This window comes from Colossoma macropomum, unplaced genomic scaffold, assembly GCF_904425465.1.
Source record: "Colossoma macropomum unplaced genomic scaffold, Colossoma_macropomum, whole genome shotgun sequence".
Taxonomy (NCBI): Eukaryota; Metazoa; Chordata; class Actinopteri; order Characiformes; family Serrasalmidae; genus Colossoma; species Colossoma macropomum.
The window spans coordinates 26325344-26344729 of NW_023494788.1; the positions used below are offsets into that span (position 1 = coordinate 26325344).

Sequence of the window (19386 nt, forward strand, 5' to 3'; positions counted from 1 at the left end):
CATTGGCGGCGTCGGCAAGGAGCCACAGTCAAGTGACCTCCGGCCTCCAATGGAGCCAATTCCTGATTTGTTTGCATTTCCATGCTCGGCGGCTCAACTTGTCACAAACAAGCAGCACAATGCAAACATGCCAGACCACAATAACACACATAGCGACAAATGACACTGAACACCATCAGGAGAGTAAGTGATAATATTCAAAGCTCAACCCACGCTCATTTCTTTCTTTTGCTTTGGACACTAGCAGGCCTTCTGGCAGTTGGAGACAAATTTGAATTTTTTCAGCTTTTAATTTTTTTTTTTTCAGCCTTTATTGCTATTTCTTACTCAGGCAGAGGATTTTGAGTCTAATCACAGCAAATGAGATGTTGAGATGCTTGCTAGAAGGTTGCTTTGCCTGCACTATTTTCACCCTGGACACAAACCTGTAAGCTCATAAGAAGGTTTGTGTTGTAAGCAGCTTCAGCTTCAGCTTTTCCCGGGTGACCCCTCCTTTTTTCCCGAACAGCAGGATTATTAGCCTAAAACACTACTGCAGTTCTTTTCACATTCTTCTGAAAGGCAGATACCCATTTTTAACTTGTGCTTAAATATTATTAAAGGCTTCTACGTCCCCCCAGTCTACTTTTCATTTGGATGCCGGCTGTGTCTACCCAAGTTCCTCGCTTTTTCTGGTGGAGAAAAATGATAATACTGAAGGACCTTATCTATTGGAGGGCATCTAAAAGCAGTTTTCTTCCTCTGATTCAAAGCAGGCGAAGAAAGTAGAGGGGGTATGAAATTTTCTAAGCAGAAAAAGAAACTGTATCTGTCTGCTGCTGTTTGAGCTATGGTTCCTGAATGGGAAGCAGACAGGCCAAGAGCAGTCAGAATAGTGAATTACAATAGTGAATTATGTAGCGCACAGCTTTACAGAAGTTACTTTCTACAAGTACTGTGCAAAAACTTTACTCAGAGTTTACACAACTCTTTTCCAAGAATATTGGAATATTGCTTAACCAAAAATTTTGGTAATTATTCTACATTGTGCTACATTTTTAGTCTTATGCAAACTGATACTTTTCTTCAGTTCTAAAAATGCCACAAGCTTTACTATATACAAATGGAAAATTCCAATCTACCACTCACATTTCTGTTTAATATAGTATAATGTAACATAACACTATATATATATATATATATATATATATATATATATATATATATATATATATCGTTATGTTATATTATATATATATATATATATATATATATATATATATATATATATAACAATTAGATATATGCTGTAACAGCTGATCTATAGATGTGCATGGTTGTGATATTTTATTCAATAAAAGCAGCTGTAGTATTTGGCTTCTCTCATTGCAAAAGCGATGCGAAGAATCTTGGATGAGCCAGAAAAAAGGAGCCTTTGAGTAGAGCACGAGAAAAGCATATCAAGCACTCTCACTACCCCCCTGCTGGGAGAGCTGAAAGCCTCCATCAGGTTTATATCTGGAGACAAAAAATAAATGTGAACCACAGCAATCTACACACAGGCTCCCTCCAGCCAGTTTACCCTCTCGCTGAATATAGGCGTTCTTGTAAATATATTAGAACTCAAACCTGAAACCACAATCTATCATGCATGACGATGTTCGCTCATCTAAAACATCTCTGTTAATATGGCTGGTAACATGGTATGTTGCATCCCATGACAGGAATGTCAACAAAAATTATGCTCGGTGTAGGAATATGGCAATGGCTTCAGGTTAAATTTGCAAAAGCAATTTATATGGAAATGTTGAGTGGTAATGTAGCGATAGGAAATCAACTTAGAGGTCTATGTAGCAGATTAATAAATATTCCAAGTACACTAGATGAACAAAATAATATTTTGATCTGCACACCACAAGTCAAAGATTATTACCATGCCATACATTTTCATGATTTGTTTTGAGATGCATAACTGCAGTCATGCCTTCCAAGTTATACTTACAATATATATGGACGTCACTTGAATACTGACTTATGATCTGTTGATTTATATTCTCATATTTTGATCAAACAGTTGGTCAGTACACATCACAAGAGCTGTGGAAAACACTGCATTGAAATCACTGAATTCTACTGACACTAAATTGATGTTTATTGGTGATTAAGGCGCAGCCCAGGCTTGATCTGCAAGGCACAAGCTTCTTTGTTCACGCTATCTGTTGATAGCCATCATGCACAGATAGGAGTACTACAAATGGCATTGCTAATCCCTTTTACAAGAGTAGAACAGTCTTATAAAGTACAATGGCATATTTTTCCAAAACACAGCTGACATTTTTGAAAGATCATTTTAACATGTTGCCCCTGTCTTTTTTAAGTGAAGATTATCCGGGCCTGACAAGAAACCAGATATTGCACTGTCTGAATGTGTTGGAACAATAAGTGTACTTTTCATCATTTCTTTGTCTTTGAATGAATAACACTGGGTTCTTATCAGTGATGTCAATCACTGTTAAAAAATATAGTTGTTCTACACAGCCATGTGCCTCCTGTCCTGATTTTTTTTTTCCACTGGTACATTCTGCCACTGCAGTCATCCTTGGCTGCAGCTCAGTAAGGCCTAGTTGCATGCACACACTAACAGCAGCAAACCCGCAGCCAATGTTAACATGAGCTAAAGTATCAAACATGCATTGCATCTCTCTCCCATTTCTCTACTTTCACACTTGTGGTTAATATGATGAGGAACAAACAACAACAATATGCATACAGACACTGGTAATATCAATAAAGCCTCATCATAAATTGTTTGGGTACCTGCAGTTGTATGTTCGGATTTCTTTGTTATCCCTCTTGCACTTGACTGCTACAAAGATCATTGTGACAAACAGGATGGCAGCAATGGAGCCCAAGGCGATGATGAAGATGAGAGACAGGTTGACGGCTCCCATTTGCTCCTGCGCATTTAGGTCAGGGGATAGGTAGATGATGATGTAGGCCGAAGCTGATAAGGACGTCTGGCCGTGGTCGTGTGCTACCACTGTTATCTGGTAGGAGGGCTTGGCGTTCTCGCTAAATGTTTTGGTGGTGCGCACCTCACCGTTGATCTGGTCGATCTCAAAGTAGGCCATGTCACCCTCAGAGATGGAGTACGTGAGGCGGCCATTTTCGCCCTCATCGTAGTCATCAGCCTTGATCTGTGTGACCAGATAGCCGACCCCCGCGTTCTTGGGGATGGACACCTCAGCTGTGCCATTCACAAGCGGTGGCATGGTCATCACAGGCGTGTTGTCGTTGACATCAAGCACAACAATGCGCACCGTGGCATTGCTGCTGAGCGAAGGGTCGCCACCATCACGTGCTGACACCTTGAACTCAAAAGTGCGAGTGTCCTCGTGGTTAAAGGCACGCACGCCATAGATCTCTCCATTGGCGTTTACTGTCACATATGACTCCACAGACATACCACGCACTTCAGACTTGACGATTTCGTATGACACGGTGCCATTCATGCCCAGGTCCGGGTCACGCGCTGACACGGCAAGCAAGAAAGCACCTGGTACATTGTTCTCCAGCACCATGGCCTGGTAGTGTGGCTTAGTGAAGTACGGTGGGTTGTCATTCTCATCTGTCACCTTGACTGCAAAAGACTTGGAGCTCCGTAAGGGCGGGTAGCCACTATCCTCCGCCACGATGGTCAGGTTGTATGTGTCCCTTTGCTCCCGGTCCAGGCGGCCATCCACAAGCAGAGTGGAGAAGCTCTCAAACTCATTGAGGCGGAAGGGCACATTGCCCTGCAACCTGCACTGCACTTTCCCATTGGCACCTGAGTCGCTGTCCGAAACACGCACCAGCGCGATGACATAGCCAAGGGGCGCATTCTCGCTCACCTCCACCATCTCACTGTTCTCAGACAGCAGCTTGATCTCAGGTGCATTGTCGTTCACATCCACCACGTTCACAATCACCTTGCAGTGTGCCGGGATCGAGTTGGGCCCCAGGTCCTTGGCCTGCACGTCGATCTCATGCACACGCAGCTCCTCATGATCCAGCACACCATTCACTGTGATGACACCCGTCTTGGGGTCAATCTTGAACATTTGCTTGGTCAGGTTGGAAACAAAGTTGATGAACGAGTACACAACCTCACCGTTGGTGCCCTCATCTGGGTCTGTGGCGTTCAGGTCGATGACGAGGGTGTTCAGGGGGGCATTCTCCATCACGTTCACCGTGTACACGGGCTCATCGAACACAGGGTTGTTGTCATTGGAGTCCAACACCTTGACGTTGAGCTGCACCGTGCCTGTTTTGGGTGGGTCGCCGCCGTCCTCTGCCGTGATCTCAAACGTGTAGTGCGACTGGCTCTCCCGGTCCAGCGTCTTCTCCACCACAAGCTCTGCGATTTTGGACCCATCGCCCCTTGTCTTTATCTCTAGGCCGAAGATGTCGTTGGGCGTGATTGTGTACGTCTGGACGCCGTTGCTACCCGCGTCCGGGTCGCTCGCACCCTCCAGGGGGTAACGTGTGCCGGGGGCCGCGTTCTCTGAGATCTCCAGGTCAATGCGGGGGGCGGGGAAGCGGGGCGCGTTGTCATTCACGTCTATAATCTCAATCTTGATCACGCAGATCTCCATGGAATTGGACATAACCTCGAGCGAGACGACGCACTTCGGCGTCTGGCGGCACACGGCGTCACGGTCGATCTTCTGCTTAGTGATGAGCAGCCCCGCGGGGCTCAGGTTCACCCAGCGGGGTTCTGAGTTCGAGATGACGCGCAGGTACGGTTGGCGGTTTCCCAGCGCAAAGCCCGCCACCTTGGCGTCAGCCGTCACGTTCGCGATTTTGGTGCCCGCGCGCAGCTCTTCCTCCACCGAGTATTTGAGGTTGAAGACGGCGCTGGCGCCCGTGCAGCACAGGAGAAGGCGCAGGAGGACGTGCGCGATATCCATGGCGTGGGTAAAAGGGGGGAAAAAACCTGTTGATGCTCGTCCCTGCTCTCGGTTACTGCTCTCGGTCACACGAGTCCCAGTAGCTCGCGCTCATTCCGTCCAAAACGGCGGCCCACAAAATATCCTTTTAAAACGCAAAAAAGGCAAGACGCAAACGGTGAAGCGCACGTCAACGGCTGAAAGCTGCAGGTGGTAAACTTCCACTCACTTCATTGCAATCTTAATACACAGGCCGTGTCTCGCATTTGCATCATAATCATCAAAAACAAAAATAAAAAATCTTCACGACACCTAAAAAAATGCACGCGCATTACGAACGGGAAAAACCACACAACCACGAGGAGCACGGGAGAGGACAGCAGGCTATCACAGCCCCATACTGCGAACCGACCATTTTGTTTTAGTGAGAAAAAAACACAAGCAAGTCTTAAGTTAAAAAACACGATTAAAAATGTTCCAGTTCAATACTGATCGGCCTTATCAACATGATCCCGCGCGTGACTCGTTTGCCACGAGCTGGCTTTCTCAGAAGCGCAGCCTGTGCCCAATCCACACGGCACGCTCAAGCGAAGATGCTTCTCGTCTTCATCAGTCCGCGATTAGCCTATGGCAAAGCGCAAATCCACTGAAGCGATAAAGAATCCAGGTAGACAGCAACAAAATCTGTGCAGGAGCGAAATAAATCGGCCAGTCTCAGAAAGTGGAACGACGACGACGACGCTGATGTTGCTGCTGCTGCTGCAGGAACCAGTCTTAAATTGTACACGGTCCACTTCACGATGCTCCAGTAATCCCCAAGCGAGCGAGACTCTCTGCTAAAACTCTGCAAGGTTTCTCTCAGGAAAATCTTCACCCGAGACCTTTAGTCCAGCCAGAGCGCCATCTAATCCGTACTTGAGGGATGAAGTGAGGTGTCAGCTACGTTTAGAAGCTAAGTTCAAGTCTGCCGAAGAAAGAGTGAGAGAGAAAACGTGTCTGCTTTCAGCGGAAATATCCCAGTTTCAGTAGTTTTTAGTTTCTCATCCGTATTACTAACGCAGCGCCTCTCACGCGGCTCCAGCGCGGACTGGCCGAGGCGAAACTGCGCGGCTCGCGCTCAGTCTCGGGACCCGCAGTCCCGCTCAGCCAATCAGAGGTCACTCCGGAGCCTGGGCGGCTGGTGGGCGGGGCTAGAGCCCGGCTACGAAACTCGGCCAGTGTTGGAGAGGAGACGGGGGAGGCTGCGCGCTTCTCTTCCCTCAGGACTGCTGAAATCCACCTTATTCTGAATTTGTTTCCAATAACGCGACGTAAGAGGCGTTTCGCTTTCGATTTAAGCCACGTTTTGAGTTATTGACAAAAAAATCTCACTCGTTCGTTTTGGCTGTCACGACGAGTGCTTGGTGCCTGTCGAAAACCGACAGCTGAATGTAAACTGGTTTCCAGGCACTACAGAGTGAAATGCTACTGCAGACTGAGAGGCACTTTTACTCAGATGAGTTAAACATGCACACCATTTAGTTCTGACCGTTGTTCGCCTGAAACGACTCGTAGCAGACTCATTCACACACGCGCGAGCATGTTTATTTCTTGTCTGCAGACAGGTTGGGCTACATGTTGCTGAGGAGCGGAGCCCGGATAAAAAGGCTATAACAGCCTCCACAAGCAGAACTGTGGCCAATGTGTATCGTTGACCTACCGATGCTAGTTAACTTACAAACCAGAATGCAGGCAAATTTTCTTTTCACTACCCATAATGTAACCCGCCTGGCCCTTTCCCCCTCTTTCGATTTTACACACACAAGCATACAGACATATTACAGACATTCTGTTGGCTGTTCCGTGTGAATCCATTTTCCCCGCTGATTTCTCTGATGGGACATTTTTAAAGCGTTGTTGAGGTATCTCGCGCTAAGAGCAGGATCACGTGACTTCAGCTGCGCCTCTCGGTTGAATGACTGTTAAGTGACAATAGGGCTGATTCTACAACGGGCAGTTTTTTTTATTAATTTATTTTCATAGTTGCTTATTTTTGTACTCAGCAGTGATCCTGGCCATTTAATCAAACTTTTTTCTCTACTTTGCATTTCCCTCACTTATTAATTTTGCACTGAAAAACAGACGTCGCGCCGCTGCTGTTCTGTAGAAATCCACTCTCTCTTGCCTTACTGCTGACCTCTTTGCCTCAGTGTGTGCTGCTAAAGGAGCAGCCCGAGGTTATGTGTATTGATCAAGCGGTGCATGAAGGGACGATATCAACGTATGCATTCCGGGCGTAAATCAGACTCGTCTAATGTTTGTAAGATGTAAGACCGTTTAAGCAGTTGTTCGTATTTAATGACTTGAGTTCATCTATCTCAGTGTTTATCTCCCTCCCTCCCCTCCCCTCCCCACAGTGTACTTTCAAGCGGAGAGAGTGGTGGAGCGAGACGTGTAATATGGCGCCCATAGCAGAGATCATTTTGAGGGCAGACCGATTTTAAAGTCACAAGGGTGACACCTAGCGTCCCTTTCCTCCTTCTCCTGCATGAACAAAGTAGGTTTCTGAGTTAGATCCTACCGGGGCTATTTAACAGTGCATAGGCTTCTAATGAAACATAGGCTCTTTACTTAGGAGGTGAGGAAAGGCTGTTATCAAACTGAGTTAAACCAATTCAACTAAAACAGGTCATTCTTACTCTAACTGTGCTCCTGTTTCCATATTACCAGAACCTGATTTGTTTTTCCCGAGGTTAAACCCCCACCTTGTAAATACCTGAATAACTTTGTTCAGGCTGGCAAACTGTTCAAGCACTGTTCTTGGGTCTGTTTGCCAAGCTACGTAACATCTTGCGCAAGCTTACGCCATGAACAAACACAGATGTCATTGTACTTGAGCATTTCTGCCCATGTTTGTTCCTGTCTTGAGATGCTTTTGGGAAGGCTGTCGGCCCACCTCCGCCATTGGTTGTCGAAAACTCCCTGGTGGCTATCATCAGCTTTAACAGGCCTTTCCAGGCCTGTGGCTCATGCATAAAACACTGGGAGGATACTAAAGGTGTGTTTTTGCAGCTAGCTTTATCCCATTAATAAATTCTTAATGGGGAGGTAAGATTAAACTGCGGGGGAGACATTTTCCTCAAGGCTTTTTATAATTCATGTTTAAAATATAGCATGTGGTAAGACCCATCAATAAACCTCTGAAAGGGAGATTTTATGCGCCAAATGGAATTCCTGCTAGACAAGCTGTGCTTGTTATCTTCTTTTCTCTGTATCGATGAAGCCGAGGCTCACATACCGTCTATTAAACTTCTCTTTGACATCAAAGTATTAGCAGATAGATCTGTTTTGCAGTCCAGCAGTCTTTCTCTCAGTGTCATTCATGCTCACTGTAATTTTCTGTTTACACAATAACTAAATGTATCATACATGGATTAATTTGAGCACCGTTGTGGCACAAATGAGGAATGAAGACTTGTCAAGCATTGTAATTTGTAGTTACGTGGTAACAGTTTCATATGTGCTTAATTAATTAGTCTGTTTCTTTGTGCCACACAGCAAATTTTCTCTATGATATCAACAAACAGTAGCTTGCCTCTTGAAATGGTAGCATTTGTTCTGCTGTGGCATACCGGCTAGGTTTTGATCTTGCAATAGTGAGTGGTGCATATGAATGGGGGTTGTAATCTAGCTGAGCTCCATTCATTTTAATGGAAGAGAAATGACCATCAAAGGCAGAGTGAATTCAGCTCTGTGTTGAGGGACATGGTGAAATGGGCACTGCATCAGGCTGCCAAAGAGCTGAGATGGCCCTGTCAAAAACCTACAAACACAGGATGACACACAAATGCTTTGAAGTTCTTTAAAATGAAGGAAAAAAATAAAAAAAGAGAATAGAAGAGAAGGTAGGAAAAAAATTCCATTAATCACAAATCAGAAAAGCTGTTAAGAGCTCTGGATCTGAGGCAGTAGAGATTTTGGGAGGCTGTGTCTTTTTTGATTTCTCTCACTCTCTTTTTTTCCTTCTTGTGGTTATTTGTTTCACACTATTGCTACAGCTGCAGTAGCCCTCTGCCCCTCATTCTAAATGGCAGTGTGCTTTGTGTGAATTTCTAAATAGTTGTGAGCGAGCGAGCGGGCCGAGTCTGAGCTACTTTGTGTGAGGGGAGCCTTTCAATCATACACCAGTTTTGAACTTTTTTAAGACACTTTTTTGCTGGAAGCCTTGAGCCAGCACTGTCTGCAGAACAGAGAGAATGACTGATTTTACGGTGTATTTTTCTGCCAAGGCATGGTAGACTTCCCAGTTGCTTCATTTGAAAGGAATATCTGAGCCTGTCTGGCATGTGGTGCATTATTGCCCTGATCTGCTCTGGTCCTACTGGACATGACACTCTCAGCGCTCTCTCTGTCTCGGTGTATCTGTGTGTAATAGTGGGGGCCGACGAGACGGAAAGAGAGCAGTGCATTGATTCAGACTCGAGCAAGATGGCAGTGCTTGCTTTGGCTGCATTTGAAGCGATCTGCCACGTTGCGATCTACGTCTTCCTTCTTCTGCTGCTCGCAGTCTCTGCTTGCGCGCTTTGTGTGAATAGAGGTCATGATGAATGATTTGTTCTACACACTTCAAATGTACATGTTGAGAGTATATTTAAACGTACGTGTAAAGGTTTATGGAATGTAACGGAGTTCCATTTTGGTACGCTTGACTTGCAACCATCATGTTGCTCAGTATTAACCTTTTATTACCATATTAAGCACAGTAATGCAAATTGTTCCTACCAAGTCATTTACATGAACAAGATTACCCATTTTCTTTCTTATCTATTATTAGTACTGGTATTTCTACAAAGAGCAGAAACACCTTAGCAGTAGCTGCTATGTGCTTATCACCGCACAGGAGAAATTATGATTTCTTCTCAAGGGAATACTTGGCCCTTATTGTCTGCATTGTAAGCCACCTGCTGCTCAGCATCGTTGCTGTTAACACTCAACGACAAAGACTAAGACCAAATTTACAAGCTTTTCACCATTTCAGTCATGTGTGGCTTAATTAGAAAGTTTATCTTGTGAAGGGATGAATACTGAAAAGCATGGAGTGACATTCCTTCTTCATTTTAGTATATCTGCTTGTGTTTGTATGGTTTGGATAGGTTTTATATAAGGAGAAGAGGCAAATTAAAAATGTGGATGTGTGAAAGGAATTGTGACAACATGTTTGAAGTCTGCAAATATTAATCCAGTTAATAATTAGTAAGCCAGTAACCCTTTTGAAGATGAAGTGTTTTTTAAGTGCTCTGTTTGTTCAAGATGAATTTAAATATTTGTGCATTTAGATATCAATTAACATATGTAACTCCTGTCATTGTGGTGAATTTAATCCCTGTGAAAAAAATTTTGTACTAATTAGTGACTATTCATCCTAGTCTTTATGGTACATTGCTGTGCAAAAATCAGAGACCAGTTTAAAAATGATGAAAAGATATAGAGTGAATATTGCTAAAGTGGGACACTTTCAGAAATCTTACTATCTTTGTGTTACCATGATCCCCATGTCATATAATCTAATTTGACAGCTTTATAAAAAGCTCAAAACACAAACAGGATGACTCTTCTTAGAACCTCTGCTGACCAAACTCTAAAATGTTTCATCTGATATTGTGAAAGAGGGACAGTTCATTTCATTACTTTAAAAAGTGAACAGAGGCGGATACTTTGATGAACATATTTTTGATGATTTATTTTGCTTGTCATATATGTGAAAATTATGTTTAAGCATGCTTTGTTTTTTTATATCTGGGTGTCTGTGGGAAAAAAAAAAACGGTCCAGCTTGCTTTTTAGTTTTTAAAATGCAACGTATTTGTTTCAGAAAAATCAAACACAAGCCTCTTTGCATAGTGAAAGGGTTCTTCAGATTGTGTTAAATATGGTTCTAAATAGAACCTTTTGACAAGGGTTCTATATAGCACCAAAAAGGGTTCTTCTGTTATTACAAGCTTCACATCATAACAATAGAAGAACCTTTTTCAAAAAGGTTCTATATAGAACCATATTCAACAAATTCTCCATCAATCTGAAGAACCATTTGATGATGCAAAGAACCCTTTAATCAGGCAAAGTGCTCTTTGGGTGTTCATGGTTCTATATAGAACCATTTTCTTTACTAAAGAACCCTTGAAGGACCATTATTTTTAAGTATTTTGTGAACAAAGCCCTCCACCTCCCCAAACACTTCTGCCCCCGATCTATCACACGAATGGTCTTTTTAAATCAAAAACATAGTGTAGGCCTAATAAACAGTATTAGATCAGAGGTGTGTAGTACAACTAGCTGGCTAGCTAGCTTAGTTAGTTAACTAGCCTACAGCAAAGCAGCTTGTGTTCACAACTGTGCAAAATTGATAAAAAGAGGACAGAAGAGTGGAGCTGAGAGGAAAAGAGAGAGTATGCTCAGAATAATTAATTCAGCAAGAGAGCAACAGGTCAGTCTTTAGCCTCCTCTACTCATCTGATCATGTAGCAGGCTGCTACTGCTGTAACGTTAGGCCGTTTCCTGCCGTCAGGAAATATAAAATTAATCCACCACCAACCGAGATAATTGATTTTCAGCTAACCGATTTCATTAACGATGGCACGTTCACCGTTTGCTTACAAAAATAGTCCTGGTTCTGCTGCCTATCCATCTTACAACCGATACACAAACAGAAACTAACAGAACAGCTTTCAGTCACATGGAGCCCTTTTATTACATTTATAGTTTCTGCTCAGGTCGATTAAAGATTTTTTCTTTTTAAATGAATTGTTTGTAGGGTCATTACAGAATACTTGAATATACATTTAAAGGATTAAAGACATTACTGAGCTTTAACTTCACTTGTATTTAAAATACCATATGGAATGGATCATTATTTATATTGTAATTATTTACATTGGAATGTTTAGGTGACTGAGCTGATTACGGTACTGTCATATAGTAAGTATCTGTATTTAGTCCAAGTTACATTTTGAAAAGGCAGCTATTTTTAGATTATTAGGAGAATAGTTTTAGAATACTCACCCACTAAATAAAGAAAAAAATACAGTCTTCAAACAAAACAGCATCAATCCTTGTTCATTAACGTTAATTAGAATCAATGTATGGAATGATGTAGCAAACATGTTCATTAGACAAAGTCTAAAGTCAATTAATGGCTTCTCACTAAAGCCTTAGTAGGCTGATAAATCTGGGTGATGATAAGTCATTAGTCACAGTGTTACTGAACTCTGCTAAAGCCTGAGTAGACTGATAAATTAATGTGATGATCATTTATTAATCTCAGTGTTTTTGATTTAATTTGAGACCAAACTAATAATCTGCTCAGTAGAGGATATCTATGCAAGGTGATAAGTTTAGCGTCAGTGTTATACTAATTATGAATTTTAGGAGCAGCAATGCTCTGAAACAGGTGATGTAGAAGAAAAAAAAGTTGGCAATTTTTGGATTTTCATTGAAATGCTAAGCAAATTTTTAAATTAAATGTATTAACAAAATAATGAAATGAAGAAAACTGCTGACCAGTAACAGTGAGAAGCAGTGTGAATTAAGTTTAAAAAAAAAGATTTTCCTATGAGCCTTGCCAAGATGTATTATAAATGTATTGTAAATATGTTATTTTTATGTTTTGTAATGGAGTATGTTACTGAATACGTCTAGGACAGTGAATTCAGTATTCAGCCACACTTTTTAGAGTATTTTGCCCAACCCTGATCACTTCAGTAAAAGACATCTTAGAAAATGAAATGTTAAGTTATTTATCTAGGCAGGTATTTGTTCCAGAAACACTAACATTAAAATCAATACAAATAAAAAAAAATAAAAAATCCACAGTGATTGTCCATTTTCTAAATCTCTCCTGGGTGGAGTGTATTTACAATTACTATGCAGTGCCTATTTTATCTAATCAATCTTTCATTAAATTAACCATATCTAGATCACCGTACCAGTACCAGCACACCTCTATTGAAGCGTTCACTTCTGGTTTTCTATACATCATTTTTAGGCATCAAATCGTCCAGCAATATGGTGATGCAATACACTGTTAGAAAGCCTGAAATCTCAGGATTCGATTCCCAGAAACCATTTAGAGATCAGTTTAGAGAAGAAAACAGACATAAAAGATGAAAATATACAAACAAACAACAAAGCTTCTGGTGTTCTCAGAACGATGGACTATCCACCCCTCAGCCCAGACTTCAACATCACTGAATGTGTTTGGGTTTACCTGGGTCTGTGAGAACTGGAAATGCAATTTCTAAGACTGAACTTTGGAGATGTGGAAAAATATCCCTGCAGATTTTTTTGAAAAACTAAAAGCCTCTCAAAACAACGGAAACTGTTATAAAGGCAAAAGATGGACTAAATACTGAACTTTTTGATATTATATTTAGTTGTTGAGGCTTCTGTGAAATTTTCTGTTTTCTCCTTTTTCCTGATGCTCAAAAATGAACAACATGTACTTAATGTATCCCTTAAGGGTGGTCTCTGACTTTTCCTCAGATTGTTCAATGAGAGTTGAAATAATGGTCTAGTACTGAGCTATATTTGAGCTGTATGCTGATAACTGATGTGTTGAGCACCTTTTTCTCTTTGACATCCATGCAAGTTCACTTGGCATAAATTTGCTGGAATTAACATGAAAGCTCTGTAGCTTGTGTTACTTTTCCACCTCTGCTGCAATGTTTAGAATTCTGCACTCATTTCATGCTATTCCCACAATATGTGCAATCATATGTTCAATACAGAACTGTAGAATGCGACTGCAGTCTGATTACCCCTATGCATGAAAATCAGCAGCCTTTGTCTGGTGGAAAAAAAAAACACAGCTCACAGTTACAGCCAGTGCAGCAAGATGTTGTATCATTAGATCAGGGATCACTCAGTCTATGGTCAATTAACTAGATCCTCCAGCATTTGTTCAGTGTTAGCTCTGATTAATAGCAGAACATGTAGGCTGAAACACCTGTAAATGCAGAGGCCTGGGTGGGGCAGCCCTCTGTCTGATTGCATCTGTAGGATGGAGTACTTCTCCTTCCCTAACACACAGCCTTGAGTGTGTGTTTACAGCTGTTCCCCAGTCAAGACAAATTAGAAGAACGTAAGCTATTAGGTTACCCCAGAAGTGTCTGTGTAAACATGGCGAATGCTCCTGACTACGAGTGCTCCATGTATGTGTTTGTGAACTTTATCTGTGCCACGTCAGGCAAATGCCAGCAGAAGGAATGAGGGCACAAATCAGAGTTACTGCGAGGCAAGCTTTTTACTGTATGTGCGCTGTAAGCGTATGTGTATTTATACACAGGGGCTTAAGAGGGGGAGACATATTGATTGTGTTTATTTTTCTTGATCAAATCTGTCTGCCTAATATCTAAATATATACTGCATGAGTGGCTGGCGAAGCTTGATCCGTATGCCTTACTACAAATCCCTTCTAGTCTCTCCGGACCATTGTCGCTGGATCTGGGGCAACAGAGGTTACAGCATAAGTAATAGGAAATCACAGTGAACGCTGCTGTGCATATTGTAAACAATGATGTAAACAAAGCCAGATGTACTGAGTATAGATGTACTGTACTAGATGTCTGAAATGTTTGATCCATCTAAAAGTAGCTAAGTAGTTACGCTGCCTGATGCTTGAGACATTTTTTACTGCAGTTTTAAGATAAGCTGTTGGTCTTGAACTATTTTTTTAAATACATAGAGGATGGAAAGGTACATGCTAGGCAAGGCAAAATAGTATGCAAATAAACTTTTTTTTCAGATTTAGCAATATTTTTCCTATTATCAGAACATATCACATATAAAAACTCTGACACATTGGGCTTATTGTCATTTTGGATAGTAAATACAACTAATATGACGTTTGATGTTTCACATCAAGCCACTCTGGCTTTGTTTACATCTCTGCGATTAAATCATGCAGAACATTTAAAAAAAACTCTCCAAATTGCAGTTTTACAGAAGAAAGAAAAAACTTTTAACTTTTAATGTAAGTTAATGTAAAAAGATCTTATTTCAAGTAAGGCCAAAGGCCATTTATATTCATCCATTCATTGTGAGCAGGGCAGCTGCTGAAATGTCTGACATCTAAAATGTTTAATGTATCTAACTGCAAACTACAGAAAATGATCATATGAAATATGCTGGCTGATACCTGAGATGTTGCTTTACGATAGCATTGAAATAAGCTGTTGGACTAACACCATTCTTAAAATACATACTGGGCAAAATAGTACCCAAAAAAGTTAGAGATATTTGTACTATTATCAACATTACATGTAAAAAAGCAGACACGTGGGTTCAGTGGACGTTTTGGAAAGTAAATAAAATCGCCATATTTGCTTTTAGACACTGCAAACCCCTGGTTCCTATCACCGCCACTGTAAAGAAATCCAAGTTTCAATTTACTATTCACTACATTCACCATCAAACCACTCTGAATGGCTTTATTCACATCTCAATGATTAAATTATGCAGAAATGTTGAAGCATTCCCTTCGGTGAAATATATTGCTGGATGGTAAAATATACTGCTAAAGACATAAAAATGGTTTGAAAAGCAGTGCGCACTGAGAAAATACAGTCGCTTAGCTACAATTAGGAAATTGTCCCAAAAAGCCCCTATAATAATTGTGTCAGCGCGGTTATGTGCATACCAATTATTGGAGTGTTTAAACCTTGGCCACGCGCCCCCATCTTTCCCACCCATATGGCCTGTATTAACCATGGCACATCAGAGCAGAAAATGCATGGTTATTGATTTTGAGAGAATATGTCATGAGTGCGCGCTGAAATGTGGAACTCTCTTTGTGATTGGATATGTTTTAAAACGGCCCTGTGCACCCAGGCAGAATCCTTAAGCGGGGGATAATAAGCAACATGCTTGTTTATATGTCGGCCCATAAACACTCCATCTTTCTTTTCCCGTAAAGAGGCTATCAGTGATCTGAGAGGGGCTGACCTCTGCCAAAGCAGTAATCATCAATAGATTGTTGAACGCAGAATGAAATATATATATATATATATATATATATATTTATCTCTCAACTCCATTTGTATTATTATTTTGTTCTCTGTGCGTGTAGCACTGTTTGTGTATGCATGTCTTTGTCTGAGCCGGTGTGCACACAGGGAATAATCTCATGTTTTTTTGCTCCCACAGAAGCTGCTACATGGCTGTGAGAGAGCTCAGGCTTAGAGCTCAGAGTGCGCAGCCCTGTTTATACTGTAGCGCGATTGGTGAGGGCTTGCTGACCTGGCCCTGTTACAGTTTCAGCCCAGGCAGGCGCAGTGACGGGGGATTGCAGCATTTCTCTTTGACCAATGATATCAATAAAGGCAGTGGGGCCGCTCCTCCGGGGGCCGCCATGTGCACCGTCCCTTCTTCTCCTAAAGGAGAGTTATTAATGGCCGAACCGTGTTTGTATGTGTGTTGTCTGCGGAGGTGCCTCTGCTGACATTCTAGATTCCAAACGTGTATCCCACAATGCTGTCTGTCCTCCTGCGATTGGATGTGCTTTGCATCAGGCTGGAATTAAAGGGAAGGGGGAGAAGAAAGAAATTAGTATGGAAATTAGCCCTGTATAATGCCTCGGGCGATTAGAGGTGCTTTAAGGAGCAACAAGGAGGTGGCAGTTTCCAGCAGCAGATAGCTGCTCTGCAGCAAAGCGAGGGATATAGAGAGAGATTGCGTTCCTTGGGAGAGTTATTCTCCTTCTTGCTGTAAGGATTAAGGAAATAGCTTCTGAGAGGCATGGCATGCTGTTTAGTGCACGCTAATTGCACATCCAGTATTGAAACGTCTGCTCTGAGCAGATTGTGCTTTGTATGTTTCTCTCTCTCTCTCTCTCTCTCTCTCTCTCTCTCTCGCTCTCTCTCTCTCTCTGTCTCTCTCTCTTTCTCTTTCTCACCCCTCCTCGCTCTCTTTGTTTGGCTATCTGTCTGGAGGTTCATCACTCCTTCAGCATGTCTCTGCCTCATAAGTTCTTCAGTGTTTCATCTGTGGTGGCTATGATCTTAATAAAAAGGGTTCTATATAGTACTATAAAGGGTTCTGTGACTAACAACAGCAATAGCAGAACCTTCCTGGTGGTGTTTCTAAAAGGCTCTTTAAAGAAATACAGTCATAAGTTTGTGCACCCCTGGTCAGTTTCCCTGTTCTGTTGATTTTCTAAGTGAAAATAAGTTCATCCTCTACAGAGAACACACTTCTGCACATTTTAATCCATAATTGTTTTTTTATTTGCTGAACATAACATACTGGGAAAAATTTTTACCAAAATGTTAAAGACAAAGCAAAGGCAAATAAATGGAGATTGTGCACCTAAATTTGCAGAAATGCATTTTGAAGTGAAATGCATTTTGCAAATGAAGTTTGTTCCCTGTAGAGGACATATTAACTTAGTTTCACTCAGAAAATCAACAAAACATTTTCTTTGTGCTCATACTTTTGCATATTACTGTATATCACTGATGTCAGAACAAAGCCTATCGTAAAATGGGCACTTCACATGAGAAAGAAAAAACCTTCAAAACCTTCAATGTAAGTTAAAGTAAAAATATTTTATTCCAACTAATTTTGGATTTTTTTACACAATGCAAAACACATTGCCATTTCAAATAAAGTAAAAAAAAAAAACTTCCCAGTAGCACGAGGAAATTACTGTTTGACTGTTCATGCAAGGACACACGTTATGTATAAATTATTTACATTTCAAGAAAAAAAAGAGATCCCACTCTGTCTGTGTCCAGATTGACTCTAGGTCAAAATGTGTCTGATAGTCAGTTGGCTTTGATTGATGTCTCTCCCCACATCCCCTGCTTTTTATGGTAGCTGGGTTTGCCCTCCCTCGCCGTGTCCTCTGGGCACAGTACATTCCAAAACACCACCTCTCCTGGGGTTTTTGTCTCAGGTAATTGCAGTGGAGATAGCTGCTGGCTTCATTATCTGCCGTTGCAGATAGCCTGCAACAGTGTGTATAGGTGGGTGGGAGAGGGGGTAGTAGTGCCTTAGGTTATAGGAATTCCTCCTTTGCTGGTGTCAGCTCATGTTTACTCAGCCCTCGGGGACTGGGGAGGATCACAGAGTTTCACCATCCGCTGGCCCCAGTGTGTGGGCTCTGGAGAAGAATAAGAATTCCCCCTGTGTCAACATTGGTTTCATTCATAGGTAATTATCCCAAAGCTAGAGTCTACCCACACAGACACACACGCTCACACACAAAGGAAGGACCATCAGCTTTCAGTTTCTTTATAACCCCAACCCTGTATAATCATTTCACAATCGAATTACTGTTTAATATTCTATTCTTTACAAGGCGGCAATATTGTAACACAACAATAATATCATTTATAACTCTTACTCAACAGCCAAACATGAAAAGCCATGACAAGCATTTCTCTGCAAGAAAGACAAGAAGACAAGAAAGTACAAGAAAGTATTTTTTGAGTTGTTCATACAATTTAGCTAAAAAAATTCAAAATTTAATATCACTGCATTAATTAGATAGTGCCAGGAATTTAGCTGGACCGGAATTTATTAGTATTTACTCCTGAACATTACAAGGGTTCTTCAAAAAAAAATAAAGTAATGAACTCCATCCTGTCTTAACTTTCCCATTTCTTAGCAGTGTGTGGATAGACACAGAGTAAGCATGTGTTTGTGAGTAAGTAATTGTATTTTAATACACTTTGGTATTATGAAACACACGGGTCATTACATGGGCACATTGCCAAGATAGCGCATTGTTAAAGATGTGACAGCGACATCTCGGCCTAGTACATTAGTGCTAACTAGGCTAGTTACTCTAGCTGATGTCAGCTAGACACAGAAACAGTGGAAACATGTTTGTTGATGTGTATGCACTTCGTCCACCTGTAAAAATGACAATTCCTTGTCAGTATTCGGTGTTGTACCTGTTAGCTAAAGTTATTCATTAGCTCAGCTAAAGAAGAAGCCTCTGTTGCTCGTCTAACAGGAAAAAAATGATCTCGCCTATTTTGTGGAGCAGGAGTGCTTTCACCTAAAAAGGTAGGCCTACAGCCCTACATTAATTTCAGCCGAGTCTGTTTGTGGTTAACAGATTATCCACTTATTAACCCTTATAGATACTCAAATATCAAAATTAGCTGAAATACACACCCCTAATACTTCATCAACCTTGACTACCTTGAGACTATGACTTTTAGAATGCCGAAAAGACGTTTCGTGAGCCGGGAAGCACCTGCAGAGAATTATTTGAGATCTTTAACTATATGTGTGTTTTGCCGGGTTAGTTTCTGTTGCGCCTTTTATCTAGTATTCTGTCAATACATTTGAAAGTGGCAAGCCTTGCTGAAAAAAGACCATTAAATTATTATTCATTATTTTGCTTTCTAATGGGAATTGGCTTAATGGTTACCAGTCTCAGAACACCTGATAAACCATTAGAGGGCTTTGCACTATGATATGAACACATCAGGAATT

At 41.5% G+C, this 19386-nt stretch overlaps 1 protein-coding gene across 2 annotated transcripts in view; it reads right to left on the reverse strand.

Moving 5' to 3' along the window:
- Window positions 1–5995, reverse strand: part of pcdh19 (protocadherin 19) — a 60194-nt gene extending 54199 nt beyond the window's left edge. For both annotated transcript variants that reach the window (XM_036568929.1, XM_036568928.1), the window contains exon 1: window positions 2797–5995. In XM_036568929.1, coding sequence (XP_036424822.1) covers window positions 2797–4928 — 2132 coding nt within the window. In that variant the 5' untranslated portion in view covers window positions 4929–5995. The remainder of the gene's footprint in view (window positions 1–2796) is intronic.
- Window positions 5996–19386: the final 13391 nt, after the last annotated feature.